This window comes from Muntiacus reevesi, chromosome 7 (assembly GCF_963930625.1).
Source record: "Muntiacus reevesi chromosome 7, mMunRee1.1, whole genome shotgun sequence".
NCBI classification, from domain to species: Eukaryota; Metazoa; Chordata; class Mammalia; order Artiodactyla; family Cervidae; genus Muntiacus; species Muntiacus reevesi.
Window position 1 is genome coordinate 49,605,745 of NC_089255.1, and position 19,885 is coordinate 49,625,629.

The window sequence follows — 19,885 nt, forward strand, 5'->3', positions numbered from 1 at the left end:
CGGGGATACTTTCAGCTGTCACAACTGGAGGGGAGGGGGCACTACGGGTTATTCAGTGGGGAGAAGCCAAGAATGCTGCCAAATATCCTACAATGCACAGGAGAGCCTGCCCGCCCTTACAGGAACTGTCCAGCCCAAAGACAAGAGTACCAAGGCTGAGACATCCTGGCATAAAGAAGAATACAGGATTCAAGCTAGACTTTCTAGGTCTGAATTCTGGCTCTACTGTCATATAACCTTCACCTGCAAAATGAGAATAATGTTACTTCACCTGCAAAATGAGAATAATCATAGAATCTGTCTCATAGGTTATTACAAAAGTCAGAGCTACTATAAAGAAATTATTAACCAATATTATGAGTTCCACAGGTGTTAGCTAATATTATCCGCTACAATTGTTAGCTCTTTTTATATTGTGTTACCAGTGCCTAGAACAGTGCCTGCTACATAGCATGCAATCAATAAATAGTTTGCTGAATAAATGAATACACAAGATATGTATGCATACGCTAGGAACACATTGAGAAATCACATAGGTGATAAGCTGACTGGGGGCATGCTGAGTTTGAGGTGACTGCAGAATGGTACAGAGGAGAGGAAGCTGGTATGAAAATTTAAAACAAGGAGAGCACTCTGGAAGCACAAAATGGTGAGTCATTGACTACTGGTGGCAAGTGAAAACACCTACAGTTATGAGATGGATCAGTGAAAACAGATGAGAATAGAGTTCTGGGAGAAAAGAAGATGAGGAGAAAATTTACTGCCAGATTTTTAAACACCCTGTTTGTTTTAAAAGGAGTCAAAGTTAAATGAAGGAGTTTAAGGTGAAGAAGATTCCTTAGGTGTACACAGACTTAACACAAATGCACATGTACATGTATGAAAGGAATGAAACCAGCACAGATGATGAACACACAGGCAAGATTAAAACAAGGTCAAGGACACAAAAAAGGAAAAAGAGCAAAGATAAAGAAACTGGAAGCTACAGGAAGGGAGTTAAGAGATCAGCAGTTAGGAGCTATGGATAGGTATAAACATACAAAAGTTTGTTTGTTTTTTTTACATACAAAAGTTTTTAATAAAGGGGCTGGAAGTTATACGTATTCATGCATGAGAACGTTCATTTATTTTTTTAATCCTCTTTCCACCCCCAGAAATAAGAGTCTTAATAAAAATAAGACAATTTTGGAATAGACACTGAGGGGAAGGAAAGGGAAGGGAACTAACTGAGGTATATCATACTATCACAACTTATTACCAACAGCCCAAGATTTGATTCCATAAATTCAGGAGGCACCGATCTGCATGGTTCTATGATTTTTATCAGTCCCATTCAGAAACCTGGATAAGAAAGAAGCTAGATGGCTCAAGTGATTCAAGGTTGGACATATGCAAGAAGGTGCAAAGTAAAGACAGGATGTGAAGAAAATAGATAAATGATATTCTACAGTCCTGGAAGGAAATGAAGCCAGCAGAACTGAATGCTCCTAATATAGTCTGACTATCTGTATATACTTTTATCAGATTTATACAGAGGAACAACTTGGTCTTGAACAAGATTCTCCTAGTCTAGAGAAATGTAACATGATTAAGTCTATCAAAAGGGCCATCATAAAAAGATAGAATAAATATCATGGAGAGGGTCCACTCATGCAATGATGTTACTACTTAATAGATTAAATGTGAATCCTAACTAAACAAGGGTGTTAAAAAATAAGTACATAAATAAAAGCACTGAGATAAAGTTTTCTTTAAATAAAGTTAGCACTGTTTCAAAGTTGTCTTTATTTCAAAGTTGTCTTGAAATAAAGTTGGGACTGTTTCACATAACATCTAGATAAACATAAGGTACAGAATGCAACCAGAAAAGAGTATGCAATCAATAAATGAAATAAAAACCCATTTCACTTCTGCCTACATTTTATTTTTCAAAAAATGCAGTATTTAAAAGATTCCCCTAGGAAACCTCCTTGTTTCCTCAAGGTTCACCTTTAGTTTCCAGGGAAGGGAGATCTAAACCAGACACAAGCAGTTTTCCAATCTGCTCAATGTTAAGTTATAAGGATAGAAGAATTAAACATATTATTAAAAGCAAAAAAAAAAATTGATATAAAATATATGGTGGTTTCATTATTAATGGTGATTACTATTATTACTGGTGATAGAGGCAATCTACCATCTATAGGGTCTATGATGTCTCTGTTAGTAAACAGCAAGTTCCTATCTCTGTGCCATCATTCAGAAGAGAAAAACGGCTAGTTTAAGACCTAGTCAAACAGCTGATAGGAAAGAACCAGAGATAGCACTGCTAACTGAAATTTAAGAGATAAACCATAAGCTAAAACTATAAAACTTGCTCTTTAAAAATTTTTATTGATAAATAGTTGATTTACAATGTTGTGTCAGTTTCAGGTATTAAGTGACTCAGTTATTTACATATATACATTCTTTTCTGGGGGGTGGAGTGGGTGGGCTTCCCTGGTGGCTCAGATGCCTGGAGAATTCCATGGACAGAGAAAGCCTGGTGGGCTATGGTCATGAGGTCACAAAGAGTTGGACATGACTGAGCGACTAACATTTTCACACATCACTTTCACACATTCTCTTTTTTTACATTCTGTTCCCTTATAGATTATTACAAGATACCGAGTATAGTTCCTCTGAGGTATACAGTAGGTCCTTGTTGGTTATCTGCTTTATATATCAAAGTGTGTATATTTTAATCCCAAATTCCTAGGGATGAAGGAGGAAACAACGTGTTGTTGCAAGAAGGAAACTGTTTTAGAACTAGTGAGAAGACCATCAGCTTCATACTGCACACAATCAGCACCAGCATATTCCCTTAACTCTCCAGGGGGCCCTTCTTGCATTTATTTTTCCCTTTTTTTAAAACTATAAAACTCTTAAAACATAAATCTTTGCAACCTTGGGCTAAGCAATAGCTTCTTAGACATGACACCAGAAGAATAAACAATAAAATTGAGGAAATGGACATTGTCAAGCTTCTTAAAACTCCCACTCCTACGTTCAATTCTTTTGGATATATATTTAGGAGTCAATTTTTGGGTCTTATGGTAACTCCGTGGTTAACTTTTTAAGGAACCATGAGAGTGTCTTCTACCATTTTAAACTCCTACCAGATGTTAATAAAGGTTCCAATTTCTCAATATCCTTATTAACACTGGTCATCTTCTGATTTCCTGTTTCTTGCCTTTGTTTTGTTTAATTATAGGCATCCCGGTAGGAGTAAAGTGGAATTTCATTCTGGTTTTGACTTGCATTTCCATAATGACTAATGTTTTCATGTGCTTCTTGGTCACTTATATAAATGACCTTCTTCTTTGGAAAAACGGCTATGTACATTCTTTGCCCATTTAAAAACTGGGTTGTTCTTCTTTTTACTGTTAAGCTGTGCAAGTTCTTTATAATTCTGGATATCAGACCCCTCTCAAATATATGATTTTCAAATATTTTCTCCCATTCTGTAGGCTATCTTTTCACTTTCTTATAATTACCCTTAATGTATAATAATTATAAATTTTGATCAAGTCCTATTCATTTTTATCTTTTGTTGACTGTATTTTTGGTGTCAGCCATTCAATTCTTCCCCATCTCTTTCAGTTGAGCTATAATACTCTGGTAACATAGCACACAGGAACTCAAATATGAAGTCATAGTCTAATTCTAATAGAGACCACTTTGTTAACATATGATGTTTATTCTAAGAATATACTCTTGCTAACACGGCTAAAATCTTAATAACAACCATTCTTTTTCTAACAGTCTCTCCCCGCCCCTTTTTATTTTTTAAACATACCTCCTGTAGAAGTACCAGTCATACTATTGCTTGTGAGAGTAGTTGAAGTCTCTGACACTGTGGAGGGTTGGCTACTAGTGACAGCTGAAGCAGTATCAGAGGCCTGCTCAGAGGTAGATGGATTTGAATTGTTAATGGAAGCGCTTGTGGTTTGTGATTCCATTCTCGCAGAAGTGGTTGGTACTACAGTAGGTTCTACAAAATACAAAATATTTATTTAGCATTTCAAAACAAATTAGGCAATGCGTTATATTTTAATAAAAGCTAATATTTTTATAGCTATTAAACTTAAAATGTGAACCCTCTGATAAGTACAATATATAGTTTAAAAAGAAAAGCCTTTGTAAAGTTAAATCAACATTAAAATGAAACATTACTGTATTTTTAAACATATATGTGCATACTCCAATAATTCAAAGGACTAACACAGTTTTTTTGGGTAAGGACCATGTAAGTTTTCTGATCAGAGAGAGGTAAAGCAAATGTCCCTCTGCTATGTTCACACACATTGTCACAGCACACAAGTTGTACTTTCTCTGGTACCTATGGATTTTAGAGTCATATAGTTTGGATAGAAATTCTGATTTCACCACTGACAGATTGATCTAGGAGAAATTACTTAACTACTCTCCATTTCCTCATCTGTAGAACTAGTAAAGTACAAAATTTTCTTCATAGAACTGTTGTTAGGATGAACAGAGATCACACATATGAAGCATTTATATATGATGCTTTACAAATGGAAGTCATTTAATAAACATTAGCTGTGATTTTTAATATATTTTAATTTTTTACATGTCTTTTTGTATGTTTTCCCCCAATTTTTTGCAAGTATTTTTATCAGTGCTTTCTAATAAAAATTAAAGTTTCTGTAGTAGAAATTAAAAGAAATTTCAGGTAGACCTTAACTTATGAATGGGTTCTATTTTATACTCTAATTATTAAATGACTTTAATAATTAATAATGGGAATAAATCTGTCCAAAGCATAGTCACAATAATTAGACTTGTAAAGAAGATATTTAAAAGTGATACAGAATAGAATGAGAAGACAACCATTCTATACAATGCAGTACAGGAGACTGATTACTGAAAAACAAATAGTGCCTGTTAGTCTATATGGAACCCTATACTTCAGATGCTTAAAGAAATATATTTGCCTAAACTTAAAAGGGAGAGGAAGGAACTTCTGTTTATTTGCCAATAGTTTATCTCAGTTTCTCAGTCAGAGGAATTGACTTTTTTGGCTGAATAATTCTTGATTGGAGGTGGTGGCTTAGAGGTGGGCTATCCTTTGCATCATAAGATGTTTAGCAGCACCCCTGGCCTCCATCCATTAGATGTTAGTAGCACTCTCCCTCCACTCTGAGAATCAAAAGTGTGCAGATACTGCCAAAGGTCTCCAGGCACACAAATCGGCCACTAGGTTAAGAACCACTGTTCTAACTAAACTAACGTTTTAGATTTATTTTTAGTAAGATGGAAGCCTTCCACTGAGAGAAGGGAGTCTATCTACTAATCACTGGAATACTTTTAACATAAAAGTATTCTGTTTGAACTAAATTCAAGTAGATTAAAAAGTTACTTAGATGGCAGGTGTCACATGGGAAAACACAAAAAGTTTCCAAAAGAGTCATCGATATTTAATTGGATAATCTTTAATAAATCCCTATTATATTAACCACTTCTTACAGATGATTTATGGTACTTCCAAAATAAAAACCAAGACATTGTTAACTGAAATGTAGACATTGAGAATAAATTCTCTCTTCATAAACATCTTAACTCCAAAGTATTGGTACTCTGAAAGTTATGATCATCCAAACTGCCAACAGCCAATATTAGAGTTGATTGCACAAGGCCCCTAACTCTTCTGACCTAACAAATGTATTCTTTATCTAATTTATAGCTAACTGCCAAAACTAATAGACTTCCCTGTGGCTCGGATGGTAAAGGATCCAATCCATATATGGCTTACCAAGTATTAAAGACATTATGATTGAGGGCTTCTCTTTAATTTATTTTTTATTGGAGTATGGTTGCTTTACAATATTGTATTAGCTTCTACTGTACAGCAAAATGAATCAGTCATACATATACACATATCTCCTCCCTTCTGGACTTCCTTTCCATTCAGGTTACCACAATTCATTAAGCAGAGTTGCCAACCATTTCCTTTTAAGATGTAACTATCAGTATCTGAAGATAATTCTCAATTTGAGGGAAAATTTCACAAATGTATTCATATATTCATACTTGCTTACCACATTTCCTAACCTCTGCTTTCCAACTCTAGCGTTGTTTCCTCAGTTACTTGGGTAGAGCTATATGTAAGCCAAAGAAGTGACGTGTAAGTCTTAGTCGCTCAGTCATATCCAACTCTTTGCAACCCCATGGTCTGTCCATGGAATTCTCTAGGCAAGAACACTGGAGTGGGTTGCCATTCCCTTCTCCAGGGGATCTTCCTGACCCAGGGATTGAACAGGGTCTCCTGCATTGCAGGCAGGTATTTTACCATCTGAACTATAGAAGCCCTGTAAGCCAAAATGAAACACTAAAGCTAAGCAGCACATAAAGTAACCATATTACACTGAAAGATAACAACTTATAAAAGCAAATTCAACATCTCAAATAACTAGTATTAATCATTTAAACTCAGTTACACTGCTTTTCTGTTCTGTATTTTAAAACTGTTGTTTCTGTTTTTCATAGTAAAGTTAAAGTATGACAGCAATATTACAAATGAAAGTAACACATAAGTCTGAGGATATTTCAAACTACCACTTGTAAAAATAATTTTTTCTAAGAAAACAACTACCAAGCAGTGAAACAATAACCAGAAAGAACTTTTAGACACAACTTACAAACTGGAGTTATATTATCAATTGAAAAATAACATTAGGATATCTGCCAACTTCTCTGTAATTTAATAATATATTATTGACATATTATTACTATTACCAATAATAAGAAGCAATAAGGTTTCTAACATATTAAGATATTTCATTTTACTAAATTGTCTTCATAATTCCACACTGCTAGCATTCCAACTTACCATCTTCATCAACAGTAAGGTCCACAACTTCTGCTGCATTCTGCCTCAAGGGCTGTATAACAGTAGACATTCTATTGCGGTTCCGTGGCTCCTGTGGTCGACTTGTATGAGAACTTGAACCTTGGCTCCAGTGAGATCTATTGTGTCCAAGGGTTGACCGAGACCTAAATAACAAAATTTTTAGTCACCTAAGAAATCATAAGCCTTTCTTACAAAATAAGTTGTGAAATTCTTCATGCAAGAATTCTCCAGAAAGATAATCACAATTTAAAATTATGACTAGCATAATGCCGAGCACTCAATAAACATCTGCTGAATTAAATATTTAATAAATGTTCACCAACCAACTGACCTAAGAAAATGAAAAATATGCTAGGCCTATCATTGGTGTAAAATATAGGATTCTGTTTCAGGAGTGCTGCTCTCTTTTCAAGGTGTACTTTGAATAGTCACCTGGGTTATAATCAATCATTTACATTTTATGTTAATACCTAAACTTATTCACCATAGATATAGTAACAAAAATATCAACACCCTAAACATTTAATAACATTCACATGATCTTCAGCGTTGGGAGTCCAGAACCAAGTTGTTTCTGGGACTGTCCTAAAAGAGATTTGAAGAACGAGAGATTTCTTGCTATCAGGAGAAGTAAGGATAGTTGTAGCTAGTTTACTGCAGCTAACTATACTTTGGCAGCTATACATAACATCATTGTTTGAGCCACTTTATGCTTTAAAGGCATATAACTACAAACCCTCAACACTGAATGCCTTTTTCATCTTTTAATTATGTGTATTGTACTAAATTACTTACAGGCATATATTTTATTTTTAAAAAATTGTAAAGAATTCACTGTAATGATCTGGATTAAAGGTACAGAGAGATGGTATATAGAATATGCAGTTCTCAAGAACCAAGGAGAAAAAATAAATGTTTTAGGAAGATGGGGTTTGCTACAAAGTTGGTTTTTCCTCCTGCCCAAAATGAATGTAAAACTGCCTATATCGAGGGTGGGATGTTCTGAGAGAATAGCATTGAAACAAGTATACTATCAAGGGTTAAACAGATCACAAGCCCATGTTGGATGCATGAGACAAGTGCTCAGGGCTGGTGCACTGGGAAGACCCAGAGGGATGGGATGGGGAGGGAGGCGGGAAGGGGGATTGGGATGGGGAACACATGTAACTCCATGGCTGATTCATGTCAATGTATGGCAAAAAACCACTACAATATTGTAAAGTAATTAGCCTCCAACTAATAAAAATAAATGAAAAAAACCTGCCTATATGCTTATATGTATGTATGTCAGCATGTATGGAAAAAAGTGAGCCAGATCCACTAACATGTAGTCGTCTGCATATGAAATTGATCACTCAAAGTTCATACAGAGAAGTTCAGAGAAGAACGCCAAAGTTCAACTGAGCTGAAAATGGCCTCAGCAATCATAAGAGTCTAGAAGTTTAGAAAGAACTTCAAATTATAAAATTAAATTTTCAAGTAATAGGACTATAGAGGTTAAACCCTGAGAAACAGATTAAAAAAAAAAAGAAAAAAAGACAGTTTATTCCAGCAAGAATTGTACATATTAAGGCATGAGAGGATAAACAAATGCTTCAAGATGAAATAGTTTTAGATAAGGAGAACAATCACCATTTAAAATTCCTGAGAAACCAAGAGTCTTTGATGAAACTGAGCAGCCTATTATTTCTGAGAAACTGTTAACAGCTGAAGAATCTTCCAGGTCATTGTAGTACTTTGGTGAAAACTTCACAGGATGAACTAACTCCAAACATAATGTTTAGTGAAGTACCAGCAAAAAATCCTGATGTATAAGGAACAGTTTCAGAGAGGCCTTAGTGGCAATTGTCAAATCCTGACACAAGGAGATCTGAAACATGGATACATTCTCTCTTAGAGGAGGGGCGAGGAGCCAGTTGAAGTGACAAAGTTATGTTCTAGGTAACCAGAAGGAAAATAAATATGAGTAATGAGCTTATATGTCTTTTTCAAGAGCACTGTCTACCACTATGTAAATGCATTTGCTTGAGTATTTAAACATCTACATGGTAAGAAAGCTCTCCAATTCCATGAAAAAACAGGTTCTTAGTTTCAATAATCATTATAGCTCATAAAAACCAAGTTAATGTTGTATCAAGCACTATGGGCAGTCACAGGTATCTATGGCATATACCATGAAGTATCAATTTTCCTTCAAGTATGGGAAAATCATTTAAATTTAAACAAGGATACATTATAGAGTGCTCTCTTCCATGCCATTAGAACAGTACCCAATGAGAAAGTGTTAAGCAAAGAAGCATGTTCTAGACATGACTGTAACATGAACATTTTTTTTCAATCAATAATATTAAAATACAATAAGCAAATGCATTTCTAAATTCATTCCAACACAAAAATTAAGGTTCATCCATAGATTAGTTTTGTGCATGAAATCAAAGAGAGGAGCAGTTCACTGCTTCCTTTATCAGTATTTGTAACCATCTAAAGCCCAAAATGAATACAGTATTAGGGTCTCTCGCTCTCTTTTTTGGTCAAAGTGATTCTCAAAAGGACAATGTCATTTCAATTATTTATCAAAACAAACAAGGATATCCCATTCATTTTTCACTACAGAACTTATAACAAATTACTGAGTGAAGGACAAAAAATTTTTAAAAGAGGTTTTATACAAAGTTGTCCTAATCTAAAAGCATAAATATCACTGGTATTAATGAGAAACCAGGAGTTTGTGAACTCTGAATCATAAAACAAACTCAATTTTATAAAACACCAAGTAAAAATCAATATTTATCTAGAGCAATGACTCAGCTCTCATTGTATACTTGGGGTGCTTAAAAAATACTCATTCCTAAGATTCTGGTTCAACTGGTTTGGGCCATGATCCAGCAACAATATGTATTTTATAATCTTCCCAGATGAATCTAACTCAGCCTGGTTTAACAACCTGGTTTAATACTCAAACTAGGTTTAAAAAAAAAAAAGTAAAACAATGAAGATATCTGCAGCACAAATGTGTCTAAATATTTATACTTAAAACTTCAAATATACAACTAGGAATTAAAATCTTACCGATAGCTTTCCCCAACTGTTACTATCTCCACTTCACTGTCAGTTGAGGTAACATTAATTTCTTCATTGGCAGTGATCTGGGGAGTGGAGGAAGCTTCTATCACCACGACATCTTCATCAATATTTCCTAGAAAGAAGAAAATATATTTGAAGGGTATATGAGATAAACAAAGTCCTACTGTACAGCACAGAGAACTATATTCAGTGTTCTGTGATAAACCATAATGCAGAAGAATATTTAAAAAAAAGAATGTATATACATGTGTAATGTTATCAACTTGCCAAACAGAAGAAATGAACACAACATTGTAAATACTTCAATTTAAAAAATTAAGGGCATATGCCTGTCAGCTAACTTATAGACAAAAAATTTTGACAGAAATTAGTCACAAAAGTTTTTAAAGCCAGAGTTCACTACATATAGTGAAAAGTTACTTACTCTTTTTTTAAATTTTTATTTATTGTTTATTCTTGGTTACGCTGGGTCTTCACTGATGTGTGTAGGCTTTCTCTAGTTGCAGCAAGCAGGGACTACCCTCTAGTTGCAGTACACAGGCTTCTCATTGTGGTGGCTTTTCTTCTTGCAGAGGACAGGACTCTAGGACACGCAGGCTTCAGGAACTGTGGTGTGTGGGCTCTAGAGTGCCTGCTCAGCAGTTGCAGAGCACGGGCTTATTTGCCTTGAGGCATGTGGGATCTTCCCAGACCAGGGATCGAACCCTGGATTGAACTGGCAGTGCGATTTTTTAACCAATGGGTCACTAGGAAATTTCCAGTACTTACTTACTTAATCTGTACATATTTATTTTTAATTCTTCTTATGATTTTTGTTTGTGCTTTACAAACTTTTAGTAGTTTCCATATTAATTTGCATATCATATAAGGACATTAACACTGTAATATTTGGAAGTAGTCATTTAAGATCTTATGTAAGATATTCACATTCTGTAAGATATTAACCCTTTAACATATAAAATGAAGATACTACACTTTCTGCACACTTTCTTCAGGGTTGTTTTTATTTGTGTGAAACGGTATTTTTTAAGAAATACAGTGACTTTTTAGTTTTTTGCTACAAAAGCTTTAATTTTTCTGTACACAATCTTTTCCAAAGTATTCTAAGTTTGGAAAATGCTTCCTTATCTAGACGACATTATATTGGGTTCAATGTTTCCTTAGTATTTACTTCACCTAGAACTAATTTTTACTTCCAGCATTAGATAAGATTATTATTAGAATTTGGCCCTGCTAAATGAAATAATGTAGTCCCACGTGCACACACACACACACACACTCACAAAAACATTGTATGATTTCACTTATGGGTGACTATCTAAAGTAGTCAAATTCACAGATAAAGTTGAATGGTGGTTACCAGGACTGAGGGGGGAAGAAGGAAAAGGGAGCTGTTAATTGGGGATGGAGTTTCAGATTGCAAGAAGAAAAAATTCCAGAGATCCATTTTACAACAAAGTGAATATTCTTAAAACTACTGAACTGCACCCTTTAAACTGGTTACGACGGTTAAACAAAAATAAGATAAAAGTTACGCTCCATTTCTTCTCTTGCTATATTTTCCACAAATCTAGGGCTAAACTATCTTTTTTAAAACAGTCTTTTCTCTTCATTACTATCACCTTCTAAAGGGCAGCCAACAATTTCTAATATATGCTTGAGATAAGAATTTTCCAATAAAAATGATATTGAGAGCTTAAAATTTCATCCACTTTAAGTGTACATCTCACTGACTTTAGTATATTCACGAAGCATAACCATCACCTTAGTTCAGTTTTAAAATATTTCCAATACCCTAAAAAGATTCCACGAGCCCTATTTCAGTCACTCACCATCCCTCTATCTGCATCCCTACACCCCTACAACATGGAGAAGGAAATGGCAACCCACTCCACTATTCTTGCTTGGGAAATCCCATGGACAGAGGAGCCTGGTGGGCTATGGTCCATGGGGTCGCAAGAGTCGGACACGACTGAGCATGTGTCCGACTGAACCACCCCTACAACAACTAACCTGCTTTCTGTCATTATGGATTGATTTGTATTTTCAAAAGCTCAGTATAAATGGAGTGATACATTATAGACACTTTCATATCTGGCTTATTTCGCTAAGCATACTTATTTTGTGATTTATTCATCTTTCTGGCGTATCAATAGTTCATTCATTTTTACTGCTGAGTAAGTATCCTATCATATGAATATATCACAGTTTATCCATTCTTCTGTTACTGATGGACACCTAAATTTTTCTCACTTTTGACTATTATAAATAAATGCATGTACTTCATGTATACATGTGATTTCATTTTTCTTGGGTAAATTCCTAGGAATGCAATTTCTAAATACTATCATAAATTTATGTTTAGCATTTTAATGAAGTGCCAAATTGTTTTCCTAAGTGGCTGTTCAATTTTCACATTCTTGCCAGGAAAATGAGGGCTCCAGTTTGTCTACATCTTTACCATGAATTATTACTGTCTCTTTTTTATTAAAACTGTTCTAGTGCATATATTGGAGACGGAAATGGCAACCCACTCCAGTGTTCTTGCCTTGAGAATCCCAGGGACGGGGGAGCCTGGTGGGCTGGCGTCTATGGGGTTGGACACGACTGAAGGGACTTAGCAGCAGCAGCAGCAGTGCATATATAGTAGTATCTTGTGGTTTAATTTTCATTTCTATAATAACTAATAATGTTGAGCATTTTTTCAAATGCTTATTAGCCATTGTGCCAAAATATCTATTCAGATTTTTCAACCATGTTTAACTTGGACTTTGGTGTTGAATTATAAAAGTTCTTATATATTCATTTTCTTAATGGTGTCTTATGAAGCATAGAAGTCTTTAAGATGGTACCAAAGAATTTATCTGCAGGGCAGCAATGGAAAAACAGACATAGAGAACAGATTTACAGACATAGGGAGAAAGGAGGAGAGGGTAGGATGTATGGAGAGAGTAACATGGAAACTTACATTACCAAATGCACAACAGATAGCCAACAGAAACTTGCTGTATGTCTCAGGAAATTCAAACAGGGGCTCAGTATCAACCTAGAGGGGTGGGATGGGGAGGGGGATGCAAGGGAGGTCCAAGAGGGAGGGGATATACCTATAGCTACAGCTAATTTATGTTGAGGTTTGACAGAAAACAACAAAATTCTGTAAAGCAATTACCCTTCAATTAAAATAAACAAAATTAAAAAGAAAAGAAGTCTTTCATTTTGATGAAATGCTAAGTCAGCAATTTCTTTAATGGATCATGTTTTTGGTGACTCTTTAAACCTCTACATAACCAACAGTGACTGAGAATTTGTATGTTTCTTTAGCAATTGTGTAATTTAGCTCGTAACATTTATGTCTGTGATCCATTTTGTTAATCTCTGTGTCTGACATGATATAAAAGGTCTAAATTCACCTTCTGAGCATGTAGATCTATAATTGTGGGTTGAAAGGACTAAAATAACTCTATTTTGATACCTAGTACATTCAGGTTTTCTTAATTATTCTTCAGGATTATAAATCAAGGGGAGAGAAAAATTCCTGAGATTTGGACTGGAGTGGTGGCATTAGACATCACTTTAAAAGCCCTGATATCTCTAAAACATATAAACTTCCATCCAAGATCATATCTTGTCATCTACCAATATCATATTTATAAACCCCTAAAAAAACAGAGAATATGGCTTTATTATAAATGTAATTCTATAGTTACATAATTTTCTTCAGAGAAGCCAAATGTACTTCAATTGAGATTATTCTTAGACACTTTATTCTCTCTTTGCTGCTTTTGTAAACATGTTACCTTTTTCTCATTGTATTTTCTATGAGTATGTTGGCATTCCTTTGATAGTGTATATTTAATTTTATCCAGTTCTGACAGAATGCTTGCTTACCACATGATAACAAATGGCTCAACTTTTTTCTCGGTGTGGAGTTTACACAGTCTACATTCCTTCACCTGAGGCACCATTCCTAGACACCCTGGAATTTCATTTGTAATATAGCTCTATCATCAAATATCTGCACTACTTCAAAAGCTGGCCAGTATTTGGAGGAGGCTACATGTCCATGATTAGATATATAACATGTTCTCTGATACTGATACTCCAAAGAGGATAATAAGGCATGCACTAGTAAAGCATAGAGGCAATGAAAGATGTTATGATTGGAGAAATAGTTATTTTAAAAATATCCCATAACATTTCTATTTTGGAACACTTATAAATTGTTCTATCCTCTAAATAGAAAAAAAAATTAAGATTTAAAAACTATGAGATGTGCAAAATTTTAAAAGTAGTTTTTAAGTTCTAAAGACTACACACATAGACATGTTCAGGTCAAATGTTTTTTTGTTTGTTTCTCATTTGCTTGTTTTGTTTTTACATATGGGAAACCAGGAGATGCCTTCTCTGCTTTTTTTTTTTCTTTTTAATTGTTTTTAATTTATTTACTTAGCTACACCAGGTCTTAGATGCAGCATGCAGGATTCTTTATTTGCAGCATGTCAGATATAGTTCCCTGACCAGGGATCAAACCCAGGCCCCCTGCACTGCTAAGGCATAGTCTTACAGACACTGGACCAACAGGGAAGTCCCTAAATGTATTTTTAACATCATAAATATCTTAAACACAAAGAACAACAAAATTGCAGCACTTAAGTGTCTACTTAAAGTAATATTCTCAATTCAATTTCCAAATTACTTTTCTAATTCTTCATATCTCACACATGATACAGATTAAGATAAAAGCTCCCAGCAGTCATATATTTAGAACTAAAAGTATTATATATAAAAATAAAACACCATGGATTAAAAAAAAAACCAAAGAACTCCCTTATTTTAACCTATCAAGTAGACATTACCATTTTACATGGAGAAAAACTACATCCGCATATCAACTTTATTGGTGATTTCCCTCCATGGTACGTATATATGAAATTTCTTTACAAGTCTGTAAAGAAATCACCTAACGTTGTTGTTCAGTCACTAAGTTGTGGCCCACTCTTTGTGACCCTATGGACTGCAGCCTGAAGGTAATATTAAACACCTTTCACATAGTTAAGCAAAGTCAAACATCAGTTCCAATGATAAATGATACAAAGCTAGCTTTGCTAATGCATTAAAATTCAATTTGTATCATTTTTTATGAATATAGAGGTTGTATAACTAAAAGTTATATAAGTAACTCATTTAGGCACTGTTCCTCTATTTGCTTAAATGTAATTTTTCCAAAAAGAATCTTTTTAAGTACTACTTGAACACACTACACAAAAACTATGCAACTAAATAACTATCACAATTAGGCAAGATTTGGGTATCTTTAGAATGACTATTATTTAAAACAAAATTTTTTTTAAAATTTAAAAAAATAAAATAAAAAATTTAAAAAAATAAAAAATAAAATAAATAAAACAAAATTTAAAGGAAATATCCCTGAAATTATTAAGTTAACCCTAATATAGCTTTAAAAAAATCAACAGGTCACTTCTTATTGGACCAATTTCATTTTTATGTTGTCTTTTACACATAGAAATATTAAATGACAGGAAACGTTAGTGTAACTAAGTGATGGGACTGCAGGTGACTTAGCTATTTCTCTTAAGATTACTTATTTTATTTGTACTTCATGAGCAAAATAAAATGTAACAACCTGGATAGTGTAACAATGGTAACAAAAACAATGGTTGCTCTCACAGACTTCTTCAAGAATCCCTCCATATCACTTGTTATTTTCGTTTCCCTGTGTCTTAAGTCTGGTATGATGCCAATAACAAGAAGAGCTTCCGATTTGTGGGCATATACTCTGTCCCACATTTAATATTCTACATGTCTAGCTCCATAAGAAACTGAAACTTTAGAAAGTTTAAATGACTTGTCGAACAAATATAAGCAACACTTGGAATTAACACCTAATTCCAAATCTGAACTCAGACTTTTTACATAAAATATATCATCATGAAATGCATACTCAAGGAGCTGATGCCTGTTACTATCAAAAGAATCTTCCTGTTACAGTTGCCATTGCTATTGCCTCTGTCTTCTGTAGTCACAAAGTTACTTAAGTTTTAATAGCTTTGACTCTTCTTTGGGTTGCTTTGTTGGGTATCTATTCAACAGAAATGAAAACATATACATACACAAAGAATCAGTATCCAAATGTTCACAAATAGTATTATTTACAATAGTCAAATACTAGAAACAATTCAATGTCCACCACCTGACAAATGATAAACAAAATGTGGCTTATCAATACAGAGGCATACTATAAAGGAACTAGGTAATCAAATGAATAGAATTAAATAAAAACAAAATGAGCCTAATTACTGATATCTGCTACAACACAGATGAACCTCAAAACACTAAGGGAAGTGAAAGAAGCCAGATACAAAAGATCACTTATAGTATGATTTCATTTATATGAAATGTCCTGAAAAGAAAGTCTATAGAGACAGCAGCAGATTAGAGGTTGTATGAGGAAGTAAGTGTAGGACAGAGACTAACTGTAAACAGGCAGGTGGGATCTTTTGAGATTAATGGAAATGCTCTAAAACTGTACTGTGGCAATGGCTGTACAGCTCTAAGCTTTACTAAGCCACTGAACTGTATACTCAATGGATAAATTTTATGATAGGTAAATAATACCTCAATAAAGCTGATAAAAAATTTACAAAACATTCCCTGCAAGATCAAAACTACATTTCAGTAAATGAAAAGACATTCCATACTCTGAATAGGAACACCCAAAATCTTAAAGATGTCAGTTCACTCTAATTTAGCCTACAAACACAATTCCAAAAAATATATCGTCATGTGTCTCCCCACTACCACCATCCTCAAATAAAAAGTTGATTATACGTTCACTTGGAGGAAAAAACAGGAGAAAATAATCAGGAAAATATGAACGAGTCTATAATTAAAACTGTGCTTCTAATACATGGACAGACAGACTGCCCAATAGAATAGTAGGAAAGCTCCATAAATAGATCCAAATGCTTATGGAAATTTAACATATGACAAAGGTGGCATCTCAAGTCGATAGGAGAAAGAACATTTTAAACGGTTTGGTTTGGGACAGTTGGATAGTCACATAAAAAAAAGGATCCATTCTCCACCTGGTAAACATCAAATAGGTCTGCGCTTTGTAAGGGGGGGAAAAAAAGGTAAACAATACAGAGGCCAGAGGGAAATGGGTTAGTGGGAAAAACTTTACTAATTATGATTAAAAACACAGAAACAGTAAAGGTCAATAAATGTGACTAATCCAAAACAATTTTTGACACTGCAGAGTCAAAAACTAAAGACAATTTTGAGGAAAATGTGCAATATAAAATACATCTCTCTAATATATACATAAAAAACTTCTAAAAATGGATGGATTCATGTCAATGTATGACAAAAACCACTACAATATTGTAAAGTAATTAGCCTTCAACTAATAAAAATAAATGAAAAAAAATAAAAATGGATGGAATAATGACCAATATTCTGAGAGAAAAACAGGCAAATGGAGTGACTGATCTCAAGAAAAGAAATGCAAATAACTTTTAAATACATGAAAAGACACACAAACATTACTCATAAAAAATGCAAATTAAAATACACTAATATACTACTTCTTCCCTATCAAATGGACCAAAAAATTAAAATCTAACAACAGATGCTGCTGGAAAGGCTTTGGGGAAATAGGCACTTTCATACAACGCTGATGAATCCAAAATGGTTACATTTCTTCACAGAGAAATTTGGCTGTATTTTAAAAATAACATACTCTTTTGTCTCTGACCCAACAATCCCCTCCTAGAATTCTATCCCAAAGATACAATGGCATAAACTATCAAATGACATACATAAAAAGCTATTCATTGCAAGCCAATTCATAATAGCAAAAGTCTGCAAAATTGTTCATCAATAGGAGACTGATTGAACAAATTAGGATATAACTATACAACAAGTACTGTGGACCTGTGGAAAAAATAAAAGAGGAATGAAAAAGAATGAATAGAGGAGTGAAAGCCTACATCTCATATCCATTTTTTTATTCCTCTAATATATCTCTATACTCTAACAATTGAATATATTGTTAAGTGAAAAAGAGAGCTATGTTGTGCGTAAGGGGAGGATGTGGGTATGTAAACATATATACACATACATATATATACATTTGCTAATCTTTTTGAAAAGAAAAAATGGAACAAACTAAGGCAAAAATAGTGAGAAATGACTATTAGTGAGAAAAAGACAGGAAGAGAGGGCAGAGATGGAAAACTAGACCTCAATGAATGCACCTTATTTAAAAGTTTTGATTTTGTTCAGCCGCTTAGTCGTGTTTGACTCTCTGTGACCCCAAGGACTGCAGCATGCCAGGCTTCCCTATCCTTGACTACCTCCCAGAGCTTGCTCAAATTCATGTCCATTGAGTCAGTGATACCATCCAACCATCTCATCCTCTGTCACCCCCTTCTCCTGTCCTCAATTTTTCCCAGCATCAGGGTCTTTTCCAATGAGTTGGCTCTTCACATCAGGTAGCCAAAGTACTGGAGCTTCAGCATCAGTCCTTCCAATGAATATTCAGGGCTGATTTCCTGTAGGATTGACTGGTTTGATCTCCCTGCTGTCCAAGGGACTCTCAAGAGTCTTCTCCAGCACCATAATTCAAAAGCATCAATTCTTCAGTGCTCAGACTTCTTTATGGTCCAGTTCTCACATCCATACCTGACTATAGGAAAAACTACAGCTTTTACTATATGGACCTTTTTCAGCTAAGAGATGTCTCTGCTTTTTAATACCCTGTCTTGGTCTGTCACAGCTTTGCTTCCAAGGAGCAATCATCTTTTAATTTCGTGACTGCAGTCACTGTCTGCAGTGATTTTGACTTCAGAACCAGGTATGTGCTTCACAGAATTAAAAGGCAAAAGTAAAAATTTTTACAAATCCTTTAAAAGAAAAAAAACAAAATCCTGCAGCAACCATGAAACAAATGATCCTAAATGCATATTAAATTGGTGGCAATAACCACACAGAAAACCAGCCAAGGGCAAGAAAGAAACACACAGAAAAAATTTTGTATTATATTCAACAGAATTATTGTTAGTAATAATTATAAGTATTTTCATTTAAATTCATGTATGAATGTTTACTTGTCTATGTATTTATAGTCTGTATAGAATAAAAGTTAATATTGTTAAGAATCAAGATTTTCAATGTAAGAGTAAACAGATCAAAAACTAAAACACAAGCTTACATAAAAACCTCAATCCTAAATTTTCAGTGGAAATAGTCACATGAATTAATGATTTATCTTTCTATAATCTTTACAAACTACATCCATTAAAAAAGATGAAAAGCAATGATAACCCAATAGAACAATGAGCAGTTTTGTTCCCAGTGTATAGTTTCTAAATATCATTTCTCAATAAAAAGCAATCAGGAGTACTTGGAATGATTAGTTCCAGGTTTGGGACAGGAAATGAAAAGGATGAATCTGGACTATCTTGTTATATCAGAGAGAAGGAAATTATCAAAGTTTACTTGAGTGGTATCAGAAGGACACAGACCAACTTGAAAATGCTCCCACTGGCCAAAGATGAAACTATTTGAACATCAAAAAGAATAAGAAGACTGTAACACATCAACTATGCCAAAATCCATGATCTCAAAATGGTACTTGAAAATGAAAAATCTCTTTAAATATTGCTAGAGTTTATTCTGAAAAAATAGTAAATGAATATAGATAAGATCATCAAAGCTGCTAAAAGTATTTTATGAAATGTTGATGGGAAATTAACATGTGATACAACAGAAAGTGCACAGCGCCACCAAGGAAATGTTGCTAAACTGAACCTGAATCTAATCAAGCTTTTAGATCTACCAGTCTGTAGGAAATATGTAGTATATAAAACAAATTAAATGATATGA

The 19,885-nt window shown here is 34.1% G+C and overlaps 1 protein-coding gene across 9 annotated transcripts in view; it reads right to left on the reverse strand.

Moving 5' to 3' along the window:
• The window catches only part of RNF111 (ring finger protein 111), an 80,682-nt gene that overhangs the window by 25,048 nt on the left and 35,749 nt on the right, over positions 1-19,885 (reverse strand). For all 9 annotated transcript variants that reach the window (XM_065940859.1, XM_065940855.1, XM_065940860.1 and 6 more), the window contains exons 3-5: positions 9,962-10,088; positions 6,872-7,035; positions 3,818-4,012 (exon numbers count right to left, since the gene is read on the reverse strand). In XM_065940859.1, coding sequence (XP_065796931.1) covers positions 3,818-4,012; positions 6,872-7,035; positions 9,962-10,088 — 486 coding nt within the window. The remainder of the gene's footprint in view (positions 1-3,817; positions 4,013-6,871; positions 7,036-9,961; positions 10,089-19,885) is intronic.